The sequence below is a fragment of the Octopus bimaculoides genome, chromosome 14 (assembly GCF_046866305.1).
Source record: "Octopus bimaculoides isolate indiv1 chromosome 14, ASM4686630v1, whole genome shotgun sequence".
NCBI lineage: Eukaryota > Metazoa > Mollusca > Cephalopoda > Octopoda > Octopodidae > Octopus > Octopus bimaculoides.
The window spans coordinates 6,264,937-6,287,487 of NC_142941.1; the positions used below are offsets into that span (position 1 = coordinate 6,264,937).

The 22,551-nt window shown below is 35.1% G+C and overlaps 1 protein-coding gene and 1 long non-coding RNA gene across 13 annotated transcripts in view; one reads left to right on the forward strand and one right to left on the reverse strand.

Annotated features, from left to right (window-relative positions):
* The window catches only part of LOC106882076 (uncharacterized), a 57,259-nt gene extending 42,180 nt beyond the window's left edge, over positions 1-15,079 (forward strand). For 5 of the 12 annotated variants that reach the window (XM_089362207.1, XM_089362211.1, XM_089362204.1 and 2 more), the window contains 8 exons: positions 2,623-2,691; positions 5,911-6,036; positions 8,909-9,076; positions 10,173-10,243; positions 11,024-11,080; positions 12,091-12,171; positions 12,595-12,747; positions 13,187-15,079. In XM_089362207.1, coding sequence (XP_089218333.1) covers positions 2,623-2,691; positions 5,911-6,036; positions 8,909-9,076; positions 10,173-10,243; positions 11,024-11,080; positions 12,091-12,171; positions 12,595-12,747; positions 13,187-13,318 — 857 coding nt within the window. In that variant the 3' untranslated portion in view covers positions 13,319-15,079. The remainder of the gene's footprint in view (positions 1-2,622; positions 2,692-5,910; positions 6,037-8,908; positions 9,077-10,172; positions 10,244-11,023; positions 11,081-12,090; positions 12,172-12,594; positions 12,748-13,186) is intronic. The other 7 variants (XM_089362208.1, XM_089362206.1, XM_089362209.1 and 4 more) reach the window with 4 other exon arrangements.
* LOC149132607 (uncharacterized) lies at positions 10,516-10,726 on the reverse strand. The gene is made up of 2 exons (XR_016244196.1): positions 10,594-10,726; positions 10,516-10,556 (listed from the first exon to the last, which is right to left on the reverse strand). It is a non-coding gene; the product is annotated as an uncharacterized LOC149132607 (long non-coding RNA).
* Positions 15,080-22,551: the final 7,472 nt, after the last annotated feature.

A 22,551-nucleotide genomic window follows, 5' to 3' on the forward strand; every position in this document is an offset into this window, starting at 1 on the left:
ATAATTGAACAAAAATGAGACATAATGGTCACAGATGGAACGCCTTTGATTACAGGTTAAATAAATTAAAGCCAACCTGAAACCAGACAGTGACAGCTTCAGCATCACATGTGCTTCACAGCCATCCTAACCTACGTGAGGTAGTCATAGTCATGGAAGTTTAGTGCTGCAATCAAAATGAAATATCGGTCCCTTAAATTCCTTATTTGAATCTTCAACTTACAGTGTTGGTGTCTCCTTTTAAAAGTCCAGTTTAACAATGTTTGCCTTTCAGCATTTCTACTCATCATCAGGAGTTTTACTTTAGAAAATATTCAGTTGTTAGATACATTTGTTACTTCTTTTTTTTTTTAATTTTTATCTCCATTTATTTTAATCCTTCATTTTCATGCATGAGTTGGACAGAGTTTATTGAAGCAGATTTTTCTATGGCCGGATGCCCTTCCTGCCACCAACCCTCAAGTGTTTTCAAGTAAAGCAATATTTCTACATGGTCGTAAATGTTCTCGCAAAATGAAGGAAATGATCAACACTGCTTGTATGACTGTGACAACCATTTTAACAAGTATCATGTGATATCAAGACCAGGAAACACACTCACACGCACATATGTACGGATGTATGCATGTACGTATGTATGCATTCAATCAGCTGGCTTTTTTCAGTTTCTGTCCACCAAAAAATCCACTCACAAGGCTTTGGTCAGCCCAAAACTGTAGTAGACTACACTTGCCCAAGGTACCATGCAGTAGGACTGAACTTAGAGCCAAGTTCTTACCACACAACCATGTCTATGTGGATTATGTAAAACTTATTGAAATTATTCAAAATTCAAAAACGTTGTAGAGGAAGAATAGAACTACAAAAGCAAAAGGAGCATGAAACATTACAATTAAATTATTTTTATGCTAATTAATAACATGCAGATGTGGCTGTATGGTAAGAACTTTGTTTCCAAACCACCTGGCTCTAGGTTCAGTTCTACTGCATGGTACCTTGGGCAAGTGTATTCTACTACAGTTTTGGGCTGACCAAAGCCTTGTGAGTGGATTTTTTGGTGGACAGAAACTGAAAGAAGCCAGTTGAATGAATGCATACATGCATACAATACATCCATACATATGGGTTACAGTCTGGGGAGTTAGGTAACCAGATGTTAGGTGTGATGTAGTCACAGAAATTGTCTGACAGCCATGACTGGATTCTCCTGCTTGTGTGGCAGGGTGCAGAATCCTGTTGCCAGACATAGGGTCTTCCAGCAGCCACCCTTTTGACCCAGGGCAGCACTACCTCCTCCAAGCACTTGATGTAGGCCTCCATATTGAGTCTGAAGTTGTGTGGGAAGATGAATGCAGGCATAACATCGCCATCACTAGTGATCACTCCAAACACCATGATGTTGACTGGATGTTTGATGTTTATCACTCTCGGTACATGTTTTGGGGACACGGCAAGCCAATGGTTGCTCTGTGTGTTCACCATCTGATCCTGGCAGAAATTTTTCTTGTTTGAGGAAAACCAAAGCATGTTCAGTTGGAGGGGGTGCTTGAGTTTCTTCAAAAGCTTCGTAGCATGGTCTTTCCTCTTGTCCTTGATGCCTTGGGATAAAAACTGTCCCTTTCTCATACATACATACATACGTACATACATATTTATGTATGTATGTATGTATGTATGTGTGTGTGTGTGTGTGTGTGTATGTATGTATGTCTGCATATATGTATGGATGTGTGTGCATGTATATATGTATGTGTATGTATGTATGTTTGTATATTTTTATATATATGTATATATATATATATATATGTATGTATGTGTATGTATGTATGTATGTGTGTATATATATATATATGTGTGTGTATGTGTTTGCATATATATATATATATGTTTGTATTTGCATATATATATATGTGTGTGTATGTGTTTGCATATATATATATATATATGTTTGTATTTGCATATATATATATGTTTGTGTATGTGTGTGTATCCAGTTGAGTAAAAAGTAAGCAACGTTTTGAGCCATGAAGAATTTTTATCAGATTTTTGCAGAGCTTTGAATTTTTTTAACATTTTTTTGGAAAACCATCTGTCATTGATGATGGTCAATTAAAGACTGTCATTGAGAAAGATCTTGAATGAAAATCAAAAGAGGGCCAATCAATCTTCATGACTCGACCACACGTTTCACTAATGACGCTCCAGAAGATGAGGGAACTTGGCTACGAAGTTCTTCCCCACCCAGCTTATTCCCCAAACCTTTCTCCTACCAACTATCACTTTTTCAAACACCTTGATGGTTTCCTGTGAGAGAAGAAGTTAAAAAATCAAACTGATGCTGAAAGTATGTTCAAAAAGTTCATCAGCTCCAGAACTCCAGATTTTTATGTTACCGGAATAAACAAACTTGTGACTTGTTGGCAAAAAGTTGTTGATTGTAATGGTACTTACTTTGATAAATAAAATTTCCGCAATGTTGAAATATATAGTGATGAATTTCATATTTCAAAACGTTGATTACTTTTTACTCAGCCTGCTATACGTGTGTGTGTGTGTGTGTGTGTGTGTGCATGTGTAGTGTGGGTGTGTGTATATATATATATATTCATATTCTTTTATTAGTTTCAGCCAGTGGAGCAAGTCCATCCAAGGGCACTGACATTAAGGGATTAGTTCATCATTTTAACTCAAGTATATATGTAAAAGTTTTCTTTAGTCTCCGTCTTTCGTTCTCTTGGTTTCTTTTTGCTAAACTGCTGGGCTACAGGAATAGATATCAATGCCAAATAAATCAACCTCAGGATTTTTATTTTTAAGCTTTCTACTTACTCTGTGGGTTTTTTTCTCTTACAAAGTTTTAGGGATGTAAACACACCAACACCGGATGTCCAGTAGTAGTTGGGGACAAACACAGATACAAAGACATACATGTATGCATGCACACATACACACATGCGCACACACACACACACACACACACACACACACACACACACACACACACACACACACACACACATACAAGAGGCTTCTTCAGTTTCCTTCTGCCAAATCCACTCACGAAGTTTCTGTATGATCGATGACACTTGCTCAAAGTGCCATGCAGTGGGACTGAACTTGGAACCATGTAGTTGAGAAACAAACTTCTTACCAGACAGTCATACCACACATATTTATATAAAGAACATCATTTTAACAACTACTTTTCCGAGAACCATCTTTCTACTTTAACACTCGCTTTACCATGGTTGGATGAAATTTGTTGAAGCAGATATTCTACAGCCAGATGCCTTTCCTGTCACCAAGTCTCACCTGTTTTCCAGTAAGTTAATACTTCCTCGTGACCAAACATATTTTCATGGAAGATTGGAAATGAAGGATACTGGTTGTATGACAGTGCAACTTGTTTACAACTATTGCACTATCTCAAGCCAAGAAGACACTAGCACACAGACACTCACACATAGATATACATACATACATACATACATATATATGTAGTAGAGCTACATAACTTAGACATATGTGACCGGTGGCACTATGGTCAACCAACACAAAAGATGAATATATTGACCATGTAGCTAACCTCGCTTTGATACGCTAACCTCGCTTTGATACAGTAGCCTTGTTCTGATACACTAGCCTCATTCTGAACTACACAGTAGAAGCAATCTCAGTTCCTGCCAGGCCGTGGTCAAAGATACATGTCTTCACTGCAGCTCCATGCACTAACTCCCACATGTGTTACTCACATGTCTATTCACCTCAACATAAGATATATGGTTTGTAAACAAAGATAATTTGTTATCACACACACATTCTCAAAATGACTGTTCTCATCACACACATGCATACATACTGTAATACGAATACTATATGTTACTTCTTTCAGTGCAAAAGCAGAAATCAAAACTTTCTTTCTATGTAAACACACATGTTTTTGTATCATACCACATGCTTCCACCACAAAAGGTGAACATAGAATAAACAATATATTTATATACAAACATGTTTCATGGCGATTCATACGAAGTGTTTTTCCATTCAATAACATGCCCTTGAACAGCCAATAACAGTTGCTATGTATACATGCATACATACCAACCCATGCCAGCATGGAAAACTGACATTAAAGAATGGTAATAGACACTCACACACGCACACACTCAAACACACACACACACACACACACACACACACACACACACACACACACACACATCAAATCCATTCATGAGACTTTCATAGGCCTGTGGCTATAGTAAGAGACACTTGACCAAGGTGTACCACATTGTAGAATTGAACCCAAAACCATGTGGTTGAGAAGCGAGTTTCTTACCCACACAGTCATAACTACAAACACATACATACATATATATAAAGATTTTGCTTTGGCATTGCACTACTAATAAGTTGCTGTTTGAACTCAATACATATGTGCTTCAAGAATGAAAGCTTGGGTGAGTACAGAGCATAATAGGAAGTTAAATGAATGACAAGTGAACAGGAATTATGTAATCAACTGCATTAGCTTACAGATGTTTCTGCTACAAGATGCAGTGCATTCAGAGCTGAGTGCTTGTGCATTATGTTATGGTTTCCTCTGAGGAAGCTGATGAAGTCGGCTGCATATTTCCTGTCTCCTCGTCCTTCCTTTAATTTCTTATTTCTACTTGGATGTGTGAGTGTGTTTGTGTAACATTTAGCTTTTACTTGTTTCATTCATTGGACTGCAGCCATGCTGGGGCTCTGCTTTGAAGGGTTTTAGTCAAGCAAATCAACCACAGTGCTTATTTTTTTAAAACCTGGTACTTAATCTATTGGTCTCTTTTGCTGAACTGCGAAGTTACTTGTGTTGACAAGCATTGGTGTGGGACAAAAATGCACACAACACATACATGCACACAGACATGCACACACACACACAAGTAAACACACACACACATATATATATACATTTAGCTACCTATCTACCTATTTATATATATATAACTATATATATACCACTCCCTCTCTCACCTGAAAGGTCTTTGTCTTGCAAGCTAGTTGGCGACTCCAAAGGTGCACCACATAAAAAGCTCCTATGTTGGTGCCACATAAAAAGCACCCAAAACACTCTGTTAGGTGGTTGAAGTTAGGAAGGACATCCAACTATGGAGATCATGTCAGAACAGACAATTAAAGCCTGATGCAGTGCTCCAGCTGGTCAAATCTTTTCAAACCATCCAACCATGTCAGCATGGAAAACAGACGTTAAATGATGATATGTATGACTGGTTTCTTTCAAATTCAGTCAACCAAATCCACTTACAAGATTTTGGTTTGCTTGGTATTATAGTGGAGTACACTTGCCCAAGGTGACATCCAGCGGGACTGAACTCAGAACTATGTGATTGGGAAGAAAACTTCTTACCACACAGCCACGCCTGCCCTTTTATTGCATATAATACTTACAAATGTATGTAATAGATCAATCACTGAGGTTAAATACTCAGGGACAGCATCTGCTTGAAAACAACAGTTAAGTTACATTTAATGTAGTATTAAATATCTCATGAGAAGTATTTCAAAAATATTTATGCAATGAGGAAAAACAACATTAGCTAAAATAACATTAGTCAAACTTCACTTTGCCATTTACTCTCCTGGGATGATGGTGGCTGATAACACAAAAGTACCAGTCACACACTGGAGTCAGTTTAAATTCATCTTCATCACAAAACAACTTACTCTACCATATAAACATTTAACATTATTTACAAATGCAAAACATTTTGTTTCCATTTTCACTGGTTACACAGGTTTCAATTTAATTATCTAACTTATGCAATCACTAACTTCATTAAATAATTAATTACAGCTCAACTCATTTTAATTTTTTTCTAATATCATTTAGTTTATATTTTCCAGTTTCACTTGGTGACAATGCATGCAATCCTTCCCTGGGTGAATTATTGCAAGCACGCAATAAGCTAAAACCTACAGTCAACGAGAATAGGGTTTCTATTCCTACAGAGTCTGACCCCACCCGTAAGTGTATGTAATTTTGTTTCAGGTTCCACAAATGTTGATCATGCTATGATTGAATAGCTTAAGGTATTAATGACTGGATCATGATGAAGAGATTCTAAGCAAAAGATTTCTCTTCCTGCTTCTTACTCTCTTTCATTTCCTGATTCTTCTGTCATATCAATTAATTAATTAATTTTATTTATTTATTTTATAATGCAATTTGTGAATAAATGCATCATTGATTACAGCTTTCCAACATACCAGCCTCAGGTTCATCCATTCATATTTCTTCATCTTCATCCATCCATATTTCTTCATCTTCAGGGACCATTATTTATGCAAGCATCCTGGGAGCAAAACCCTCATATACACCCATCAAAACTTCCTGTCAAAAGCGACTATGAGCAGATGTTTTGGCTTGATCTCCCAAGCAACACCAACCATGGCTCTTGATATTACTCTACTATCTTGCTCCTAATCCTGATCTACCTGTCAGTCTCCTCACAGTTGTTGTTTCCCATAAAATATTTTCCTGTGATTCTTCCCTCAGATATTCCGATCACGCACCCATACAAATGGAGCTGTGACTTCTTGTTGCTGAAGAGTTATGAGTCAACCTGGAGTGACTCCCTGATCTCCAAGCTACACACTATTTCAAATAATATCATTTCAGTGTCCCTTCAAAAGAACCCGTTTCAGTCACTTTTCTTCACCAGTTTATTGTTGTTAAATGCCATGCTCTCTCTGTTACAGAAAGAGGAGCTCCATGGAAACAATTGAAAGCTCTGAGTATATTTTTAACATTATGATATGCCTGTTTCTCTTAAAATATTCATACCAACTGAGAACCCAGTCGATGGTATTAGAAATATCAATGAGAGACCTATATGTGAAAAAAAAAAAAAAAACCTGTAGATATTCTCATTAGTTTATTCAATACATCCTTATATATATTTCATTAATGAATAAATCTGTAGTGCCAGGATTACCTTACAATCGAATTACGTCATCAACTCATCAGAGTTTATACAATGAACAAAATATTCATAGTAGTGAGATAGTGATATTGCTCCTGCAGAATGTAAAATTTTATAACTCAGGTCAGAAAATTTATTCAAATAGATTTACTGCTTGTCGAAGTGTCTGTAACTTATCATAATAGATCTATTGGGAATTCAATCAAGGAACCATGTTGCGTTCTATATAATTCTCAGAGGGATTTACAAATATCAGCCATCAAGGCTCAATGACAAGGAAAGAAATAGAAACATACTCAAAATTTTCTTTTATTTCTAATGTCAAGAAAAAAAGGGAAAAATTCTAAAGAAACGAACTGCTTCAATGTTTTTCTTTTTACTTAACATTTACCCATACATACATACATATTTGTACATATAGACTGTTACACACACACACACACACACACACACACACACACACACACACACACACAACTCTAACATATATATGCCTACACACATACACATGTATATACCATTATCATCTTTATCATCTTCCATACGGGCATTGGGAACGTTTTGTGAGGAGGAGTGAAGCCAGATAACTGCATCAGGCTCCATTGTCTGCTTTGGCATAGTTTCTATGGTTAGATGCCCTTCCTAATCCCATCCACATTACTGGGGGTACTGGTGGGTAGGTTTTTTTGGGGGGGTTTTTTTCAGGGTACCATCACTGGAAAACTTCTTCAATGAAGTGGTCTTAATAGTTAAGAAAAAAATCAAAATGTAAAAAAGGAATTATGTAATGAGAATAGGCACAAGAGAAAAATAACAATTTTACTTTGCAATGAAAATCAATTAATTAGTTTTGATATTTTTTTTGTATTCTTTGAAAGGAAAATTATGATGTTATAATTTTTTTGTTTTTTTTAACCTCAGATTTGATTGCTTTTTTGAAGGGGAAACCAAAACTTTATTTTATTGGAATTGATAAGGGCTTGCAAAGTATAATAGCACCTCAGCTTATGCTCTTGTTTCTTTCCTTCTTTAACCCTTTAGTGTTTAAACCAGCTATATCCGGCCCAAATATTCTACACATTTTATGCTCAAACTGGCCAGAACCAGCATCTCACACCTACCCTACAATGTCATTCTAAAAATAAGCAATTACATCTTTCCTATCTTGAAGCGACAAAATAATAATAGATAATTTTTTTTAAATGTGAATAAATAAGAATTACGCTAAAGGGTTAAACACTAAAGTTTCTTGATTATTTCTCAATCATTAAAATTTCTGCTTAATTCTTTTATAACCATATTTCAAACGAAGGACTGTTTATATGTAATCTGAATTAGTTTAAAGAATAATCAAGAATTTTGGAGACATTTGTAAAAATAACTGACTTTTCCACACTTCTTTTTTAGCATGACATAATGAAAAATTTTTACAACAAAGTTATGATGGAAGATTTTGATTTAAATGTGCATGTTTTAAAAGAGGTGTTTCTGTATGACAAAACTAGTGATGGTCTTCTATTGGTTAGCATGAAAAAGTTTAACTCTTTGGTTCTTGACTGCTTTTTACCAATGGATCCTTTTAATTTCTGTCTTACTCTACTGCTTCTTCCCCTTGTTAAAAAAAAAATTCTGTTATATTTTTATAATTCAATATTATTAGGAATTGTATTAAAAGATTTGTTAAAATGTTTTGTGTATTGTAAAAGTATAACCAATTTATTGCTCATAAGGTTTAACAAAATTTTATAGGAACCTCAAGAGTCATTTGGGTCTCAGTTGAGAACCATGGGTTGAACTCAAATCCAGCTAACACTGTTTGTTCAGTCCTTAATCAGATGTTTTCATACTTTGCTGTTTACATATGATTAATTAAGATAATTTTCTCTTTCTAATTTTTTGTTGATGCTGTTGTTCTCCAGTCAAACATCCTGATGCAGCCAAAAACAAAGAGAAGCCTCAACCATCACAAAAACCTTCGTTCATATCTGAAATAAATAACAAATTTAAAAACATCCCCTTTCCAGGAAAGGAGTCTTCCCCAGCAATAAATCGAAAGAAAAGCTTCGGTTCTGAGCCCACAAATAAAGGTACCTAGTTATTTCTTATACTTTTTCACTGCTGGAAATGGTAATAGAAGTGGATCAGGTATGTACTTGGTGTTGTAGTCAGTGTTTATGTTTGTGAACTATTGAAAACACTCCATTAGAGGTATATACATATTAAGATCAATGATTTACTAGATTTTTGATAGCTTCACATGAAGTGAATTATAAACATTACCTATACTCTTTTACTTGTTTCAGTCATTTTGACTGCGGCCATGCTGGGGCACCACCTTTTAGTCGAGCAAATCGACCCCAGGACTTATTCTTTGTAAGCCTAGTACTTATTCTATCGGTCTCTTTTGCCAAACCGCTAAGTTGCGGGGACGTAAACACACCAGCCTCGGTTGTCAAGCGAAGTTGGGGAGGACAAACACAGACACACAAACATATACACACACATTATATATACACATATATATGACGGGCTTCTTTCAGTTTCCGTCTACCAAATCCACTTACAAGGCTTTGGTCGGCCCGAGGCTATAGTAGAAGACACTTGCCCAAGGTGCCACGCAGTGGGAATGAACCCAGAACCATGTGGTTGGTAAGCAAGCTACTTACCACACAACTACTTCTACGCCTTATGAATCAACTTGTATGAGCTGTGCATCTGTTTTTCACATGAGCTCAGGCAAAGCAAATCCACCAGGAGGTTTGTGATGACCCCCCCCCCCTTTTCAACAGCAAGGGCATCATTTACATACTCTCCGTTCTTTTTGATGAGATGATCAATAAAGTGTACCTGGCAACCAATATTTTTAGACGCAGTCTGCCACTGACTGTATGTATTTTAGTTCATAGCATACAGTATGTGTGTTAGTGAATACTTATTTTAGATCAGTAAAGAGATCTTAGCATAAAAACTGTGTTTTTTTTTTTACTTAGAAGACACTAACCACACATTAGAATCTTTTAGTTAAAAGAATAACTGGAGACTCCAACACATAGTGCCTTGCATTCCAAATAAACATATTCATTAAACAACGAAGATAAACACACACACACACACACACACACACACACACACACACATATACACATCATGTGATTGAACAACCCTTTGCTGTTTTTATTGCAGCTCCCAAGGGGAACAGTTTTAGTAGTCCATCAATCCCACAGCAGCAACCACAGCCATCTAAAACAGAGCAGGTAAGAGATATTTTATTCTTATTCTCAACATGCTCCACACACAAAATTATACACCCTTCCATGCTTGTCCCATCTTTTTTGTTTTTTGCTCACAGAATTGTTGGGTTTCACCCAACGTAAGGGATCTCTCCTGACAAAAATACATCTTCAACCCTTTTGTTACCATGAGGTAACAAAATTCAAAAAGTTTCTCTCTCTCTCTCTTTCTCTTTCCCTCTCTCTATTTCTCTCTTTTCACTTTCTCTTTGTCTTTCTCCCTCTCACTTTCTCCCTTTCTCTTTCTCTATCTTTCTCTCTGCCTCTCCTTCTCTCACTCCCTCTCTCTCTTTCTCTCCCTCTCCTTTTTCTACAACAACCAAAATGGCCCCTGCTCCTTAAATTGGCTCAGTTCAAGCTTCATCCACACAGTCTTTCCCATATCATTTGTCTCTCCTCATTTCACCCACCTCATTGTGTCCATTCTCCTAATAAAGCCAATATATCATTAATGTACCTCAAGTTATCAGGGCTGAAAGAACTATTGTAGTATAATGTACCTCAAGGTGCCAGCGGTAGATAGATCTAATGTATTATAATGTATTCCATGGTACCCTAATGAAGACACATCTAATGTACTATTGTGTTCCTCAAATATCAGGTAGATTGAGCTAATGAAGTATACTGTACCTCAGAGTACCAGGGTAGGTAGAACACAAGTGTTGTAATGTACCTCGGGGTTCCTTGATGTAGGTACAGTTTCAATGATGTATGAATTCTAAATTGTTTTGTTCTTTATTGTAGGATGACACAGATGATGAAGACCCAAGAGAGGTTTATGCTGATGCTTGTGATGTCCGGGTATGTTCCAATTGAGTATTCAGGGTGTATTAAATTCTTTTATCTCTTTTACTTGTTGCAGTCATTAGACTGTGGCCATACTGGGGCACCATCTTGAAGAATTTTTAGTCTGATGAGTCAACCCCAGTATTTCATTTTCTTTTAAATCCTGGTTTTTATCCTCTCGGCATCTTTTGCCAAACCACTAAGATACAGAGATGTAAACATATCGACACTACTAGCTGTCAAAAACTGATGATGGACAAACCCACACACACACACACACACACACACACACACACACACACACACATACACACTTAAGCTGAGGGCAGCAGGCCTTTGGCAATTGTGCCATGGGAAAAACTCAGATCTACTCAGAAGGCTATGGTTGAAAATACTCGGCCAAAGTGCTAGTCCCACTGAGTGACACCTTGGGCAAATGTCTTCTACTATAACCCCAGGTCAACCTGGGGTTGACCTTTGGCAATACTGCCATGGGTAAAACTCAGATCAAGGAGTGGTACGATCACTTTGAACATGGCCACACCTCTGTGGAGAGTGAGACATGCTCAGGCAGGCTGAAATGTGGGGCTGATTACTCCACAACTGGAAGAAGACCCAACACTAGTCAATGACAGGATCATGACAACAAGACTATCATTCTACAAAAAAACACTGTGGATGTAGACTTTTAGTTGATCTAAATATTTATATCTGTTCAGTTAATTTGTTGCTGTATGTCATTCTTATAACTTGTTCAGTAAATATTTGTTGTTATGGTTGCATTTTGTTATTATCTCTTATCTTACATTCATCTTCTCCATGGATTTTGATTGAGTATGATACTTTTCTGCTTGTTTTGAAAAAAGAAAAAGGCTGTTAACATCAAAATACTCCTCAGGCGGTCTGGCAGTTGAGATACATACATGTATACAAGATATGTATGTTTATATGTATCTGAATTTGTATGTGCATATATATATATATATATATACATGCATCTATCTATTTATCTATTTATGTTACAGTTGTTCCTGCAAAATAAACCATGGTACTTTGGAAAATTAGGCCGTAAAGCAGAGGAAAGTTTGCTGAATGAAATTAAACAGGTATGGTTTACCTTCATATACATGTTTGTTTGTGTGTGTGTGCATGTGTGTTCTTCCTAGTTTTTATATTTTATTCTTATGTTCATTTTCTTCTATTTCATAAATGGTATCACCTACAACATTAGATACCCTTCTGTTTCTTCTATTGGAATTATTTATCTTCTTCATACACTTATTTGATTGTTGTTTTTCCCCCTTTATATTTCTACATTTTTCCAGGCTTGAGCTTTGCCTATCTGACTCTGCATGTTATTTGTTTCTGTATCTTTTCTTTGCCTCATAATCTTCTCATAATCTTATGCATGGTATCTCTCTCTATGTGTTTGTGAAAGACACTGTACCTCTTCCTCCATAGAAAAGAAAAACAGCCAATTCCATCCTGTCTAAACAGCTACATTCCGTTTCTTTGCTTCTTTATCACAGAATGGTGCCTTCTTGTTGAGAGACAGCAGCCAAGCATCATGCACTCATCCATTTACATTGACTGTTTACTCCAATAACCATTTTTACCGACTCAAAATCCGACATCTTGAAAGTGGAAAATTTGTTGTTGGAGAGAAAAAGGATTCAGAAATTGTAAGTATATAAGGAGTTAGTTATAGGTTTACTTATAGAATTATTGATTTATAGATATTGTTTTTGTACCTAGGGTAAATGTGTTTCTTTGTTGTTGTTTAATTAATAATCTTAGTGTTAAATCCTTCCTAGAATTAAGATTGTATGAATGTGGAGATATCTAAGGAATGTTTGTTCCCAAACAACACTTATTTTATATTTGATGGATATTTGTCCTCATCTTGTTTGTGAAAGGTACTGTTTCTCCTCCTCCATAGAAAAAAAAAACAGCCAATTCCATCCTGTCTTAGCAATTACAGCCCTTTTCTTTGCTCCACTGTCACTACTACAACCACCATCACTACCACCACCACCATCACTACCACTATCACCATCATCACCACCACATTCTGATTCTGTGAAGTATTATTCTGTAACTCATTACACTGTCTATTTCCAGGAATTCAACACTATTCAAGACCTGATCACCTACTATGAAACTGAACCACTGCTTCTGCTAGCAACAACCGATAACAGCAACTCTTGCACAACTCTAAAGTACATTCCAGAGAAATCTAAGACACCGAACTGACCTAATTGACTGGTTTTCCCTACAACACATTTGATTCATTAGCGTTATTCCACATTTGATTACTTGATGTTATGTAATTGTGACTGGTTACAGTAATCAATATATATATATATATATATATATATATATATATGTATGTATGTACACTTGTATGTATATGTGTGTATACATGTATATATGTACATATATATATATATATGTATATATATGTCTATATGTATGTACATATATATGTCTATATATATATATATATGTATATATATGTCTATATGTATGTACATATATATGTCTATATATATATATATATATATATATATATATATATATATGAATGTATAGAGATGTATATATATGTGTGTATAACAAACTTTGGTTGTAGAACAAACAACAAATTTAAGGTCATCCAACTAATATATCACATCTCAAACATTTAATCACAGAAAATGAAACATAATGCTTTTCCTTATACATAGAATATGGATGCACAAAATCACAGAAAATGAAACATAATGCTTTTCCTTATACATAGAATATGGATGCACAAAATCACAGAAAATGAAACATAATGCTTTTCCTTATACATAGAATATGGATGTACAAAATCACAGAAAATGAAACAATATTTCATTTAGACAAGCATATAGAAAAAAAGTGAGTACAGTCTATCGCGTATAAAAACATATTTTTAAAAATTAATAAATTTTCCCCTGACGAAGGAATCATTACCGTAATGCACCCCTCTGCATTGACTACGTTAATGAACCCCTGAAATGGCCATAGAGACTGTAAAAGTTGTTTTTTTTTTTTTTTTTGCTTGGACACTGGCTTTCCTTAAAAGGTTTCCTTTTACTTTAAAAAGTAACTTTTAATCGTGAAAAATTCTTAATCAATGAACTTTTATCTATACCTTATGTATTTATAGGTTTCTTATATATGTATTTTTATATTTATATTTTTATATATTTATTATTTTATTTTAGGTTTTATAATGTAGAAAAAAATTTTTTTAGACGCTAAGTATTAGTCTGTTAATTTAAACATTTTTTTTACATGCGATAGGACTGTACTCACTTTGATATATTAGTCGGGTGACCTTAAATTTGTTGTTTGTTCTACCACCAAAGTCTGTTACACTTGTCTCATTTACTTGAGCCCTTCTCTTGCAGTCCTATTAACCCTCTTGTCCCTAATAAGAAACAATCACTATTATTATTGATATATATGTGTGTATGTATGCATATGTGTATACATATATATATATATATATATATATATATATATATATATATATATATGTATATATATATATGTATATATATACATATACGTATGTATATGTATATATATTATGTATGTATCATCAAAAAATACATTAACACACCAACCAACATTCCAACACACCAATCAATACACTTACACACCAACCAACATTCCAACACACCAAACAAACACATTTACACACCAACAAATACATTAACACATTAACCAACATTCCAACACAAGTAACATTTTAACACACCAACCAACACATTTACACACCAACCAACATTCTAACACACTAACTACATCAGCCAAAACCAGCCATTTCAACTGGAACTCTAATTTTTACTCTGTACATAAAAAAATTCAGTGTGTTAATTTACACACCTAAACAGACTCTATATATTCATGATGTAAAATTTCTGACCTTTATTTTTATTTCTTTTCTATGAAAATATAATTTAAATAAATTAAATGGAATAAAGATATTTTTGAAAAATACTGGCAGCTTTTTTATTTATTTATTATAGTTTACATGTGTTTGTGCTGTTGTTGCTGTCTTTACTGCTATTGTTGAGGGTACGTGTGTCTGTGGAGTGCTCAGCCACTTGCACGTTAATTTCACGAGCAGGCTGTTCCGTTGATCGGATCAACTGGAACCCTCGTCGTCGTAACCGACAGAGTGCCAACCAGTTGTTGTATAACTACCGACTGCTTTGATTGCATAGACCTATCACCATAGATGTTTCATCTGTAACCATTCTCTGCTTATGAACATCAAGGACTACAACATCCAATGTGATTGTTTTCCTTTTCATGATGATAGGATGTATTTGGAAGGGACTTGGCTGTTATTTCAGTCCTCAACAACTAAATACCCTGTAGCAGGAATGTTTGGCAACTGAACCCAGATAACTGTATCCCATGTAAACAAACAACTCAAAAATACAATCATGATTTGTTAGAATATTACCAATGCCATGAAAAAAGTTTGACCATTCAAGACTTCATCTGGAATCAGATCTAACAAGTTCATCTATACTCTTTTACTCGTTTCAGTCATTTCATTTGACTGTGGCCATGCTGGAGCACAGCCTTTAGTCGAGCAAATCGACCCCAGGACTTAGTCTTTGTAAGCCTAGTACTTATTCTATCAGTGTCTTTTGCTGAACCGCTAAGTTACGGGGATGTAAACACACTAGCATCGGTTGTCAAGCGATGTTGCGGGGGGGGGGGGGGGGAACAAACACAAACACACACACACACACACACATATATATATTAGATTTAAATTATCTTATCTCCCAATTCTAAACTCTCGAATTTGCTCGACTAAACGCGATGCTCCAGCATGGCTGCAGTCAAATGACTGAAACAAACAAAAGAATGATATTAGAGTGCGGGGTGGGGTATACTTGTATGAAGAAGAACAACAACAAACTGTTTGTTTTTCTGTTTTATTTCAATCTTGAATTTATCTTTTATTTTGTAGCAGACTTGAAAGTGAAGATACATCTTTTGTTTGATTTGAACAAATATTTTATTGTACAAGAGAATCTTGATGACAATATGATATGAAACATCAGGCATTCGTACATACATACACATTTATACATACATACATGTGTATGTGGCATGTGTGTGTGTGTGTGTAAATATATATATATATATATATATATATATATATATATATATATATATATATATACATATGTTTATACACACAACATATATGTAGAGAGATAACATCCAGGCATGCCTGTATAAAAGTATATATATATATATATATATATACATATATATATATATATATATATATGACACAAATGTATAAAAGAAATACAACAAATCCTTGTGTGGAATATAAAGGCAAAAAAAAAGAGTAGGGATAATTATCAATAGAACAGTAATTAATTGGTATTTGTTTATACATGGAACTAATGAATGAGTACTGGACATGTCAGTTATTGTCTATCCCTTAAGGATTTAGTCTTATTCTTAGTTACAGTCCCCAACTGGTCAATACAGATGTGTTTGGGTCAAGTGTGATGTATCAACTTATTAACAATTATTTGTTGATCTTAACTTAGCAATAAGTCTTCTTTAAGCCTGATGTATCTCCTTCCAATGTGTTATATCTTCTTAATATGTGATGTCTTATTAATGTGTCATGCTACAGTCTTGTGTATGTCAATGTGCATTGTGACATGTCCATTTAGAGTCGTGTGTTATTACCACCACCTTAGTGAAGGTGGAGGTATTGTTTTCAATTGTGTTTGTTTGTTTGTTTGTTTGTCTGTGGATAAGATATCTAAAGAATCACTGGATGGATTCGGGTGAAACTTTCAGGGATGTTTGGCCTCGTAACCGGCACAAACTGATTATATTTTAGGATCTATCCGGTACTGGACAAGGATTCTGAATTATTTTTCCGATTTTTAAAATTAATTTTTGAGAGCAGTTGGATTCATTTTTAGTGAGAGCAGTTGAGTTTATCTCAGATATTCTCATTTTAAAAATCCTCTCCAGGATTTACACCCTAGAGTGTGTTATCTCACCTAAGACAGTACTATGTGTTTCTTGCACTATCATCTTTAACAACGCAGTATCCCTATGCAAAATTTGTTTTTAAAATTTGGCAGTTGGGTGGGAGGTAGTTATCACACCATTGTTTAAACTGTATGTCTCCTACCCCCGTACATTTTATGTAAAACACATCCCCTAATATGTATCTCCTTTTAGTCTGGTATAGCTCTCTCTGATTACTAGTATCAACAGTGTAGGCAACCCTAACATTAACACTATATGTATAAAAACAGAAGGTGGATTCAGTTGAACAAGTACTACACCTTTCTATACACTCTTCTCTATGAATTACTACACACCTATAGGAATTACTACACACCTTGCTCTACAGACCACTCTACATCTTTCTGTGCTGTTTGAGAAAATGTTGATGATTTAGCAGTTTTACACAAGAAGTACCCTTTGGACAGTATGTCAGCTGTATACTCTGTTATGTACCCTCACAACAACCAGTCAGCTGTACAAAGCAAGTCATATGTACCCTGACATCTGATCCATAGCTGTACACGATGGTCTCACGTACCCTGATCACCAAGCTTCAGCTTTGATATTCATTCATTTACTTAGATATTTTCGCCTCTTGTGTTGAGCATTCCTCAGACACACACACCCTTCATGAAGTTCTCAGGAAAATTCAGCATGACACATAAAAGTGACAGGCCTGGCCCCTTTGAATTCCAGGCACAACTCATTTTTGCCAGGTCTTGGTGGTTGTGGTCAATATTGCAATAGGTGTTAGGGATGAGGACAGTAGTGGTAGTGGTGATAGTTGCAATGGACTTGTTGATGGTGATGATGATGATGGTGATTAAGAGGCAGAGAAGAAGTAAGTACATGACAACTACAACAACAACAACTATGATGAAGACATGAACAACAATCACAGTGATGATGATGATGATGATGATGACGATGATGATGACAATGAGGAAAATGATGTTGATGATGATGATGATGATACTGACAATGATACTGATGGTGTTGGTGCTAACGATGATGACAACAGTGACGATGACGGTGCTGTCAATGATAATGATGAAGACGACAATGATGACGATGTCGAGGATAATGATGACAGCAACAACAATGATGACGATGGCAGCAATTAAAAACAATGAGGAGGATAATGATAACGATGATGATGACGATGACGATGATAATGATGATGATGACAGTGCTGGCGACAGCGATGACAACGATGGCAGCAACAATGAAGAGGATGACATTGATGATGCTGATGATGATGACAATGATCGCCATAGCAATGACAACAACAAAGATGATGACGGGATCTTAAATATAATGCTGTCTCAGCAGCTCTGGACATCACTTATGAACAAGTCTGCAATGATGCACTTTTTGCCACTGCCAGCTTCCTAGATTATCAAATACTATTTACTATCACAGCTCACCTAATAAACGTCCTCTGGTGGGGCCAGTAAGAGATTTTAGGTGGGGCTTGAAACCAGCTTTCTGTCAAACAGACAGAGTGTGGTGGCTACGTTGTCCTTTCTTACATGGTAGAAATGCAGTTGAAGTGCAGTGATGCACATATAACTGCAGAGTCACATCTCATATTATGATCTGTCGAAAATATATATATTTTTTTTTAAGCGAAATAGAAGAAAGCCACAAATCCACATATGTATGTGGACAAGTAATTAATTAATTAACTAATTGATATGTAGATGCACACACATACACACATGAATATATATATATATATATATATATATATATATATATATATTCACATATACATATGTGTGTGTGTGTGTGTGCATGTGCATGTAGTGTGTATTTGTGTGTATGTCTTCATGTGCGTGCTTATGTGAAGATCAGACCTAATATTATGTATATAAATGTGTATGCCTGAATGTATGTGTATGTGCATGTGTATATACATATATATATATATATATATATATATATACACATATATATTTACGTATATATATATGCATATACATGTATACAAATGTATATATATATATATATGCGTGTATGTGTGTGTACATATATATATATATATATATATATATATATATATATATATATATACACATATATGTGTTATATATGCATAGATGTATAGTGCTATATATATATATATATATATATATATATATATATACATACATATATATATAAGCATATATTATTTAAGCGCAGAAATCCTAAAACTATTTTCTAAATTATATATTATATAAAATTTGACTGCAAAGCAAGTGAATCTATATGAGCGGGTAGGTTTTCTCCGGCACAGAATGTTGGATATTTGTACCAGTACTTTATCCTCTCCATACACTTGTACACATACACACACACACACACACACACACACATATATATGCATGTATTATACACATATGTGCATGTGTGTGCATTTGTCTATATATGTATATATATAAATGTATGCATATCTATTTATTTATTTATTCATTAATTTATATATATATATATATATATATATATATATATTTATATACACATGTATATGTAACTGTATATGGAGAGATATGTATGCATATGTATACATGTGCACAGTAACATTTGCATGTATACATACATATCTAAACTATTATGCATTTTTTTATGCATTTCTTTATAAATGGAAAGAATAACAATTTATTACTATAATAATTGCTAATAATAATAATAATAATAATAATAATTGATAATAATAATAATTGATAATAATAATAATTGATAATAATAAGCTTACATGGTTTACCTTAATACAAAAGTTTTATTCTAATTTCATCATCATCATCATCATCTTTGTCGTCATCATCATCGTAATCATCATCATCATCGTCGTCATCTTTGTCATCATTATCATTGTCATCATCATTATTGTCATCATCATCATTGTCATCATCACCTACTGCAATTATTAACTAAACCATCATCATTAAACAGATGACAATCACTGGCACCATTGTCCAACATTGCTATCACATCATCATCATCATCATCATCATCATCACTATCATTGTCATCATCATCATTATCCTCATCATCATCTTCCTTTCCATCATCATCATAGTCATCATCATCATCATTAACAATCCTTATCTTCATTATTGTAATCATCACTGTCATCATCATCATAATCATCGTTGTTGTCATTGTCATCATCGTTATCATCAACACAATCTTTCCTATCATTGAAAACGTTATCATCACCACCATCATCAACACTATAACCACTATCGCTATGATATATTCCCACCCTGGGCCACCAGTTGACATTTGGAATAGATTTCATATATTTACTCTACTTCATGTCATGATTCTAAGAACTCATCATGTGATCACTTTTATCATGTGACCGCAGCTGTCTGCCACATAACCAATGATATCATTGCTTAAACTATTTCTGTCAATCATGTGACCAATGTTGTCAATCACATATTCAGTGTCGTCAGTCACATAACCAACAGTGTAGGTCACATGTTCAGCATTGTCAGTCATGTGACCATTATTATCTGTCACACAACTTCTCTATGTCATGTGACCACTGTTGTAAGTCATGTGATACACAATGCATCACAGGGATGCTTATTGAGTCTGGAACAAGAACTGATCAATAACAATCCTAAAAGTTTGGCACTGATTGGATCAGAGATAACTGGATCAGGTTAGACTAGTCTAATCCAGATTGATCTGGAGAGATAAGTGATGTAGTAAACTTGATTAGAATAAACTGGTTTGAACAAGAAATATCTAAATTTCTAACGACATATCTAAATTGTGCTGGATGAGATATGATTCTATCAAAGAGCTCTAGTAAAACTGTAATGGACTGGAGTAAACTGAAGACCAGTGAAGACCGGACTGGTGAAGACCGGACTGGTGAAGACCGGACTGGTGAAGACCGGACTGGTGAAGACCGGACTGGTGAAGAGCAGTCTGAACAAGTATAGACCAGATAGAACTAGTTCATCATTTAATATCTCAATGAATTTCAAAGTCCCTGAGTTTGATTTAAGACAGTCAAGTTGTTTCTTTATCTTGTTAATTTTTTTTTTTTCTGATGGGTAGAGGGGGGCATGGTTTGGATGTTTGTATTTGGTCACAAAGGTTGATTAAGTTAGCACCCAGATAGCATATATGGTCCCGGTTGGATGGTTGTAGATGTTGACAGTCGCTGGGGTAGGGTTAATGTGTGTGTGATTCATTGCGGTGGTATATCTTCTGTTTGATTAACTGCTCTGATGTTGTTCGACTGTTTCAGCCACAACTGATTGGGTGCTGCCACTCAACAACAACAACAACAACAACAACAAAGACAGCAAATAACGATAACAGCAACAAGAGCAGCAGCATTATAAACAACAGCAGGAGAAGCCTCATTAACAGCAGCAGCAAGAATAAGGGCGTTTTAATATGGTTGGGTTGTTTCACTTGCTAGAAATAGCAGCCAAGTTTCCCTGAAAATCACAACATGCTATCTTAAAATATGGGATATACATTGCCTGAAACGAAAAATTAAGAAAAATAACAACAACAATAATAACAATGTAGGGATCTAGCTTGACCTCTCCTTGACCATCATAAGTCCTAGGACCAGCACAGGTCCTGGTTCAGTTTCCAATAGAAAATAACAACACTAGTAATAACAACAACAATAATAACAATGTAGGGATCTAGCTTGACCGCTCCTTGACCATCATAGGTCCTAGGGGGTCGAGTGTTTCCTGTTCAATCATCTGGTGTGGAGAGGATTTCCCACTCGTTTTGACAAGCAACAAGCAAGTGGTTTCAAATCTCAGCCAGGGTCAGGCTCCGACCCCACAACACCAAAAGCAATAATATCGTTAATAACAGAAACACTAAGCATTTCTAGAATCGGCTCGATTTTGTGCCAACGTTTTGTAGGTAGACATATTTCCTTTTCTTTTACTTGTTTCAGTCATTTGACTGCGGCCATGCTGGAGCACCGTCTTTAGTTGAACAAATCAACCCCAGGACTTACTCTTTGTAAGCCTAGTACTTATTCAATTGGTCCCTTTTGCCGAACGGCTAAGTTACGGGGACGTAAACATACCAACATCGGTTGTCAAGTGATGGTGGCAGGACAAACACAGACACACAAATGCATAATACATATATATATATATATATATATATATATATATATATATATATATATATATATATATATATATATATATATATAAACCCCACTATTTACTGACTTATATATATATATATATATATATATATATATATATATATACGCGACGGGCTTCTTTCAATTTTCGTCTACCAAATCCATTCACAAGGCTTTGGTTGGCCCGAGGCTATAAGGTGCCACGCAGTGGGACTGAACCCGAAATTATGTGGTTGAGAAGCAAATTTCTTACTACACAGCCACTCTT